At 35.4% G+C, this 10200-nt stretch overlaps 1 protein-coding gene across 40 annotated transcripts in view; it reads left to right on the top strand.

Moving 5' to 3' along the window:
• Positions 1–10200, top strand: part of LOC311071228 (uncharacterized protein) — an 80359-nt gene continuing 70159 nt past the window's right edge. For all 40 annotated transcript variants that reach the window (XM_084095500.1, XM_084095467.1, XM_084095490.1 and 37 more), the window contains exon 1: positions 1–255. In XM_084095500.1, coding sequence (XP_083951626.1) covers positions 190–255 — 66 coding nt within the window. In that variant the 5' untranslated portion in view covers positions 1–189. The remainder of the gene's footprint in view (positions 256–10200) is intronic.

Below are 10200 nucleotides of genomic sequence, written 5' to 3'. Positions count from 1 at the left end.
ACTGTAACAGTAACATTTAACTCTGGTGACAGCAAGAGCTCACACCTCTCTCACATCAGTGCTCTGCGGTTTTGACAAGGACCAGCCTGACAGTTTAAAGAGGTTCATCGTTGAGAAAAGTCGCGGGGAAACTTATCTGAAGATGATATGAGGATCGCCGCTCGGGAATATCAGGATTCGTGAATTAAGATGGGATGTCTTTCTGTCAAAACTTTATGTAAAGCCATAGCGCTTCTGTTCCTTGTCATTCTCCAGGTAAGACACCTTCTTTATTTTGCATAAGTTTCTATTGTTGTGATGTTTGATTGTTAAGATAAAACACAAGTTTAGTTCATGTAAGCACACTTGTTACTGTTAACTGATTTTGTGTTTCTAAAGTCTTGCCTGCAAAGAAAGATCGGGATAAAGTACATGGGTTGTTGTCATTTAATAATTTGTGTTTGAAAAATTCTTGAAATAGTAGGCTAGGTCATATTACTCGTGTGTGTGTTTCATTTAACTGTTATTAATTACATGCTAGCCTACATCGAATGATTTAAAAAAAAAAAAAAAAAAAAAAAAAATTTGTATCATTGCATGTCATAAAGTGCCATTTATTTTAATTGAAGTGAACTGACTTTACACATCTACTAAAACCCAAGTTTTTAAATGAGCTTTAAGTGTCCAAATACTGTACATTCTGGGTTCACAGTTATGAAATTAAGATGCTGACAAATACATTTGCTGATCAAGTAGGCGAACCATCTTTTCAAATCTAATTTAAACCCTAAATTAGATTCTAGATTCTAAGAAGACCCAGTTACACACTGAAGTTGTCTCCAGACATTATCTCTATTGGCTGAATTACAGTGAGATGTGTGTATTGTGTGTTTCTGACAATCTTCCTGGGAAGTTTCTACTTACTCTAGGAAGTCAGAATTGTAATATGTCTTGTTTTATGATATATATATATATATATATATATATATATATATATATATATATACACAGTTATGTGCAGAGGAATGTAAAGAAGTAGGACATTTTAAATAAATGTAAATACATCAATTATATAAATAATTAATTAATTAACAGAGAATTCTGTCATCCATATGTCATTTCAAACCATTTCTTTCTGGTAAGGAAAATAAATGTGTTAATATTGTTCTGTTCACTTCACTCTTTTATATGCAATTACAGTGAATGGGGAATGGAGACTGAAGCTTTCAAGTTTCAAAAAGGACACAAAAGCACCATAGAAGTATTATAACTGTGTTTCATATGACGTGTGCACTATTTTCCTCTTTCTGAAGTAATACGATAAGCTTTGTTTGATGAACAGATTGACATTTGCAATGAGTTCAGAAAAAACGAATCAGTCCAGTTCATTAACAAATCAACCAATTTTTTAAAGAGATCCAACAAAAATCACAATGACAATAAAAATGTAGAAATGACAGAAATTTTCAATGAACTATTGCTTTGTGAAAAGGAAGTGCACTTATTTGTATTGAATGTGCACTTGTAGTGTCCTTCAAATCATACAAGTATAATGTACTTGCAGGTAATAACATTAAAGAAATAAAAGGCCACTTAGATGTACTTAAAGAGAGTAGACTTTCATTTCATGTTACTTAGGTACACTTTTAAAAGGTGCACTTAGTTTGTAATAATGTCAAATGAAATGTTTCGCTTGTTTTCTAAAGAATATTGTGAATCATTGTCTTAATAATCTTTTGTTAATGGATTAAAAAAGTACACTTACTTTGATGTTGACTAACATAATAAAGCACATACCTGATTATCATTAACAGTAAATGTGTTATTTGATATTACATGTAAAGGTAATATACTTAAGGGGCCAGATTTACTAAAAAGGGCAATTTAGCGTGAGAGTGTGAATTCCAAAAAAGCTCTGATGGGAGTGAGATCTACTGACAATGCACAAATTAAAGAACACAGTCAGATCATTTCCATAATGACCAACGCAATCTACCAGGAGCAGTGCAAATTAGCGTCTGGTTTAAGACATGTTTTGGTAAATAATGACGCAAATACCAGTAAATTGACGAGCGTAAACCTTAGTAAATCGCCTTGCGTGATTCATTTTTACTCTCCTCCCATAATTTTTGCGTCTGAAAGGGAAATTTCTCTGTAATGTATGTAACCTTAGCCTTAGAGGGGACAGGACGCTGTGTCAAAACACTGTGGGAATGCTTCTGTGTTAATGCGTCGTGAAGCACGTATGAAATCTGTCCAAGACTGCACCCACTGGGCAGTTAACTGGGTCCAGTTCGTGACTTCCGCACCATGAAGTGAATAATCTCCACTTCAAGTAGGGCTGGACCCGAATATTCGAAAATCCGAATATTCGTTCGGTGGGTTGGTATTCGATTTGAAAATTTGACATTCGAATATCCGTTTTTTAAATTTTTTTTATTGACAGCTGGGATCCCCCGCGAAACGGTTCTCATTCGCGCTTGAATAAGGCCGGCGACACACTGGCTGCGTGGCGTGAGCGTCTCAGCTGCGTGGCGTGTCCGTTTTTATTTCGGCTCCCATGTTAACAGGTTGGAGTTTGCACACTGCCTGCGTGAGACACGCTCTCAGGCGCGGCTTGAGCCACGCGGAAAACGCGTGCATGATAGAAATAGAACCGACGCGCATGCCTGAGCTTGTGTTTTGGGTTAAGCTGCGTTGCTTTTGACATTGAGGAAAATAGAATAATAGAAACAAAATATATTAGCCTTTTTACCCGTTATTATCAATCTAAATTAATCTCGTTTTTAAGTTAACATAATTTAGTTTTTCTTTATTTAAATATCGGTTTTCTTTATTTAAATTTCGTTTTTTCTTTATTTAAATTTCGTTTTTCTTTATTTAAATTTCGTTTTTTCTTTATTTAAATTTCGTTTTTCTTTATTTAAATAAATATACCCTTTACTGTGTCAGTAATTTGTTAGTCAGAAAAATATTAGACTACCTTAAAAGTATTGTTTAATTTAACAGACCTGTGTGTGTGCGTTTTATAGCACTAGTGCAGTGTCCGTTCCCTGCCCGCGTGAGGTGCGCCGCTTCCCGCTCGCGCTGTTCTGTAGTTTATTAAAAGTTTATTAATTCTGAATGTGTCGCGTCTCGGGTGTCCATATATTGCACCAAATGCGACACTGCATGCACTCCCTGGTGAAGTCGATTGGATGAACGGTTCTCGAAATAATAAAAATGCAAACGGACATACCGACACATAGAGATTCCTGCCTTTATTAGAGAGAAGAATATGTTCAGCCCCCTCTCTCCGAAGCTTCGAATATTCGATGTTCATTACTACCGAAGCTTCGAAGCTCAAAAAATGGTATTCGGACCAGCCCTAACTTCAAGGCATAGAGTTTCCTCGTGGACGGAGCTCTGGAGTGGAGGATGGTCTCAACAACCTGTTGGAGGACTAAGGGTTGAGCAGGCAATTGAGAAAGCTAAGCTGTCATCTTCCCATGGGTTTCCATTTTGTATTGTTCCCTGCAGTTGGGTTGCTTTTAGAGTCTGCAAGACGGTGTGAGGCAAATATGGCGGATGCAAGAAAACCTGTCCTCTTCTGTTGAAGCAGTTGGTGGACAAGTTCCTTGACTAAAGGAACTTTTGGACTTCCTCTGCTATTCCCTTCAGCTTGTGAAAAGGCCGAAGTTGAGAGGTGGAATAGCGGTAGAGTTAGAGGTGTTGCAATCCATGCTTAATCTGAGGAAGGTAGCAGCCTGCCCTCTTCTATTGAAATTGTTGGCAGGCGTGATTGTAGTCTCACTTCCTCTGCTGCCCCCTTCGGCATTGTAACAAGGCTGAAGGTGAGAGCAGGATTAGCGGTAGCGCTAGAAGTGTTGGTACTATGCTTAGTTATCTCCCGGCAGCAACCTGCCCAACTCTTTTGTTGGTGAATACTATTGCAACCATGCCCCCACCTCCCAGTGATTGTCCTGTCCTTCCTGGCTTGCTCCAGAATTGTGCTTATTCACATTTTAACCAGGCATTTTTGCAGTATGGTGGCGTTGGCATTGATATTCCCATAGCGTCAGTTTGATGCACCGTTGAGTTCCCTTGAAAGGGAATGTCTTGGGGGTTACTGATGTAACCCACTCATACCTGGGTATCTTCCTTTAGACAATTAGAATTGTCACCTGACTACTTCATAGGCCAATTTAATTGGCACATTGGCACACATGGCTCAGGCACTGGCTCACGCAGCGTTTCCATAGGGTCAATCTGACACAGCGTCTTGTTCCCTTTCTCAGGGAACCAGGGTTACATCCGTAGTTACCATAAATGCTTGTTAGTACATTCAGCAGTACGATTTAACCATATTTCAAAGATAATATAATAAAATATGAAATTTCATATAAAGATGTACTTAAGTCCTACTCAAGTGGGTGAAATTGTAAATGATGTTTTAAACAAAGTTCGGGAGGAGCACTTTCAAATAATCAATCAATCAACTCGTCATCAAACAATTACCATGTCTACCCTATCAGCATGAGAGGAAGCATATATATTCACTCTGTCAACTCGCCTAACATTCCTTGACAGTTTTCAGCATCCCTCCACCACCCCGACTCCTCACTCTTGGCTTGTTCTTTCACAGCCAGGAATACGGGGGGAGTACTCTGGGTTCGGGCCGAATACCGAGCCTGGAGCCCTCTCCTCGGACAGCACGCCAAATACGCATTTATTCTATCTGACTTATTTGTAAGTGTGAACTCGTGAAATGCATTTAATATAAATTTAAGCTACAATACATTTTCATTTAATTGTAAATAACATACAATCAAGTGATCGAAAAGAATACATTCAGTTCGCACTTATACCATATATTATTAAGTATTTAATAATAACAAAAGAACCCTTGTAAGCATTCTTATATCTTAGGTCAATATATATGTTGATAAATGACTTTGCCAGCTCTGAATGGAAAGCAGGTAGATGGAATTACTTGCACAAATGCAAATGTGCTTGTTGCTTGTTGTTTATAGAGGATCAGATCATGACAGGCGATGATGTGGGCATTTTGAATCACTATGTCAACTCAGTCATTTCATAAATTAAAAAGATAGGCCTTGAAATGTTCGTTGTGACTGTTGCAACATAATTCAGGCTCTTAGCCAATATTAGCAAATAATTTAGCCGGTTAATGAACATGTTTTGAAAGGGTTTAGGACCACCTTCTCTCCTGGGATTCAACAATAACATCTAGAAAAGAACAGCAAAAGTAGCCTTGTGTTTGTATCAAAGCTTCTATATGAACCTGAGACTCAGTCCAGACTGTCTGGAGGTCACGGGGTGGAAAGCCCAACCTCAAGAAGTTTACATCATTCTTTTCCTGTTATTCTCACCACTCAGTCGATTTGGCCACCCCGTTCTCCCAGCCCACCGGAAGTAGTACTGCTTTCAGGCCTTCCAGTCTGGCCACAGAGTTTAGCACAATAACAGTATCCTAGAAGGTCACAAATATAATGACCAAGCACACCAAAATCCAGAAGAAACTTCAGTCACTCCAAAAGCAGCTTTTGAGTGGGCCTGAAGTTTTAGCCCCCACTTGAAGAATGCCACAAACGTATCTTGAATAGGCGTTTACTGTGACTAAATTGTCATTTTAAGTGACAAAAATCCCATTCCCATTTGTTTTTATTCCCCCATTCACTAAAAAGATTATGAATAATGACTTAAATGACTTTAAGTGAATAATGACTTAAAAGTTTATTTATTCCTCACATAAAGAAATAGTCTATGTTTAGCATATTTTTACATCTTTTTGAAGCTCAAATGAATATTCAGTACAAATCAAGCTCAATCAACAGCCCCTGTGGCATACTGTTGATTACCACAAAATTTTATTTCCATTTGTTCCTCCCTTTCTTTTCTTTAAAAAAAGAAAGAAAAGATAAATCTACAGTGAGGCACATTGGAAATGAATGGGGCCAATTATTAAAAACGTACTGTTTCAATAGTATAGCCAAGACGTAAACAATATGTTTAATATAACATAGTACAGATAATATAATAATATACTTAATAAAAACATATAATTATTAAATAAAAATAATATAAAATATAATAATAAAATAGTATATTATAAAATATATAATAAATATATGAAAAAATACATTGTGTAAAGTTATAATACTCAGATTTTAACAAAAAATCTATGTGTTTTTATAAAATTATATGCTTCACATTTTTAATCTCATTTTTTAATTGGCCCAAATCACTTCAATTCTAACTGCCTCACTGTAACCTCTTTTTGTAAAGGTGGAACAAGTCGAAATATATTTTCGTGGTAATCGACATTACGCCACAAATTATACTGCTTAACTTGTACCTGGAATATTCCTAGTTATGCCGCAATGGGGACTTACTAACTGCATGGAAAACAGCAACTATGCTTCTCCTCATGTGTCCAATAGAGGAAATAAAGTCATATGGGTATGAAACAGCATGATGATACTCATTCATTCTGTGTTTGTGTCATGTTAGCCGCTTTCTTTAAAAAAATTTGCATCTCTAATGGTGCCAGCTTCCCTTTGCTTCTCACGAAATAATTTTAATATGGTTCTGGGTTATTCGGTCTACTGTGTATTTGGTATGATAAGAAAGACATGTACTATTTTGCATGATTAGTTTATGAAAACTTTACAAACCCTGGTTTGTGTGCTTGTAGATACTGATACTGTAATTGTGTGTCTTTCAGATCAATATTTACCATATAGCATATAATTTTCCAGTATACTGCAAACCTCTTATAAACCAGATTGTACAGTATCCATAATTTTTGAATAGGTACAAGGCTACATATCACTTTTAAAATTTTCATTTGTTTTCATAATTTTTTTTAGTGGAGTTTAAATGAATGACGCAGGACTTGTAACAGAGCAAGTACAGTCTATGTTATATACATAGGGAAATATACAGTATAAAACGTAGTGAAATATAAGGCCAATCTCATAAGGAACTAGACTAGAGAACAAATATTATACAAATAATAGGAAGTTTCTGTCTCTATAATTTACATACAGGTTATGAAGTGTATTTCAAAGAAATTCAACTGTGTCTATTAACTAGTGAAACTAAACTGTGTGTAAGTTTTCGGTTTGGTCCCATTTAAAAGCTTCACTTGCAATTACAGATACAGTGCATATTCACAAATGTTTTAAATTAAAATTTAAAAAGTTTAGGATTTGTTGAAACAGTGTTGCAAATAATCAGTAATTATGATCATTGAAGAGACATTTTTAAAACAAACTCATTGAAAGTCAGATTATTAAGTGAGGTGAACAAGTGTTTTGCATCATTATTGTTTCTATTGCTTGTTTTTATCAACTGAAACGCTGCATTGACCAAACAGCATTCAGGACTGGAAATATCCGTCATAGATAAAAAAGATCAAATATATTAATCTTCAATCTAAATTTGTCTGATTATCTGGGTAAAGCTGTGGTAAAAAGGTAAAGCTGTGGGTTAGTGTAGACGGTGAGTAGGAAAGGGGACATTGAAACCAATAAATAAACAATAAAATAATTAAGTAATTAGTTAGCATAATCAAATATTTTCTTGAAAAGTAACCAAACAATTTTCCATGGCTCTGATAAGGAAACCTATGCAAATTACATATGGAAAAACAAATTTAGTGTTTGTGAATGTGTAACAGTTTATGTGCTGAATCCCAGTGTTTTTATGAGGATGTTCCCAGGAAATCGAAACTAGCAAAAACTAGCAAAGTTATTTAATTATTTTTATTGCAGAAATGAAAATTGTTATACCTATTCGGTATAATATGCAAACATGGGGGATTATAAGCACTTTATAAATAAAACATTTAAACATTACACCACTACACCACTTACATTTTATCCCAGATATGCTCTGCAAATTTTGCATTAATAACATTTGGTGCATTTAGCATATGCTCTTTTTTTTTTTTTTTTGCTACAGGAGCACCAGGATTGATAAAAGGCTGACACATACTAATTTCTTAAATATTGTGGATTTATGTAATCTACTGTAATTATCATTTTTATTTAATGACAGAAAGACTTGTTTTACATGAAAATAATAAAAAAAATACTTAAGGTTTTATGAAATGGCAAGAATCAGGGAGTGTGTTATGCTTTGTGAAGTGTTTATTTTAAATAGGTATTTAAATATTATAAATATATTTGTATACAGTGCTGGTCAGAATTATTTGCCCCCTTGGTAAATATGATCAAAGATGGCTGTAAAAAATAAATCTGCATTGTTAATATGATAATAAAATGATATTTTATTTAAAAAATTAGCAAAAATGTAACCTTTCATTGAAGTAAAAGAATTGAAAGTGGGGGAAAATCACATTATGAAATAAATGTTTTTCTCCAAAACATGTTGGGAATAATTATTTGCCCCCTTTTATTAAATACTTTTTGCAATCTCCTTTTTCCAAGATAACAGCTCTGAGTCTTCTCCTATAATGCCGGATGAGTTTGGAGAACACCTGACAAGAGATCAGAGACCATTCCTCCATACAGAATCTCTCCAGATCCTTCAGATTCCCAGATCCATGTTGGCGCTTCTTCTCTTCAGTTCAGCCCACTCAAGTGTTTAAATGTTAAGTGTTTGCTGTCAAAAAGCTCTATTTTTTGTTTCATCTGGCCATAGAACCTGTCCCGTTTGAAGTTCCAGTAGTGTCAATTACTTTTCTAATGTTCTATGGTCAGATGAAACAAAAAAAGAGCTTTTTGGCAGCAAACACTTAAGATGGGTTTGGTTCACACAGGGATAAAAAAGTACCCCATGTGTAAAATGAAATACTCTGCTGTATCTTTAATGCTGTGGGCCTAATTTTCTGCCAGAGGTCCTGGACATCTTGTTCAGATGCATGGCATCATGGATTCGATCAAATACCAACAGATAAAAAATCAAAACCTGACAACCTGTGCTAGAAATCTTATAACGGGCCATGTTTGGATCTTGGTCTCTGATCTCTGGTCAGGTGTTCTCCAAACTCATCAGGCATTACAGTGATACATAGAACCGTTGGGTGTAGCATCATAAAACACAGCTATCGACCAATCAGAGTCAAGGACTGGAACTAACCATTTTATAATATTTAAATGAACAGCAATAGCCATTATTAAAGTCAATAGGAAATAAACACAAGCAAACAATTCAGTCAAAAGTACAAAAGCAGCGCTCTAGTTGGCCATACAGGACTTAAGTTAAATATAACCTAAATATAAAGTTATGAAACTTAATTTTCTCCTTAACCAAAATCGATTTGCTCTGGAACATGCAATAGATTAATAAGACCAACGATTGCCCATTTGATACACCCCGAATGAACTATATCTCATGTTTAACCACTATCTACATAAGAGCCAGCAGCAAATTCCCGAAGGATTGGCCGAGATGAAGCTGTCCTCTGCGGGTACATGAACGCTGAACTGCCGCTGATGGCCTGGAGCTCAATCTCCGAAAACTTCTAAAGAAGTTGTAAAATAGGCACTATGTTTATATAAACGAGTCACATATTTGAGGTCTAAATAACTACATTCTTGCCTAAAAAACTCTTAAAACTACATTCCGTGACACAACAACAGTAGTATTTGTAAAAAAATATGATGTTCGAATATTTGTTTGTCGGCCATGACAGTCGCCGCAAGCGGAGTGAAACAAGCGGTGAAATGGTTAGAAAGCTGATTCTGTGCGAATATCGCATGGCTGGAAAAGGCTCTCAGCCAATCAGATTCGAGAACCAGAAATAACTGTTGTATATATATACTGTACATGCTAACTGAATGGATTTTCTGTAAAGCTGATTTGAAACTATATGTATTGTAGGAAGCATTATACAAATAAATTGATAAATGAATTGAAATTGAATATGAAACTTCAAATAAATGTTGTTCTATTGTGTGGATCATGATTTTAAAGTTACTTGATGGCAATAGATTAAGATGGTTTTATATTTAACTGTATAGTAAATATTTAATAGATTTAGCAAGTAGATTGAGTTTTTGGATGGTTTCCCCTATCAGTATTTTAACAGGCTCTTTGTTTGTGACAAGGAAGTTGGTGATGTCATTACTCATTTAATGTTTCACCTGGGGTATTTGGAGCAAAGTGTGTCATTGTTTCTAAAACAGAGAGGGAAGAAGTTAGTTTCCATCTATGTTTTTCATGAAATGATTTTAGGTACACATTGTATAC

This window comes from Abramis brama (genome assembly GCF_963993115.1).
Source record: "Abramis brama genome assembly, chromosome: 20".
NCBI classification, from domain to species: domain Eukaryota; kingdom Metazoa; phylum Chordata; class Actinopteri; order Cypriniformes; family Leuciscidae; genus Abramis; species Abramis brama.
Note: the sequence above shows the minus strand (reverse complement) of the source record. Positions and strands in the feature narration are given on the sequence as shown.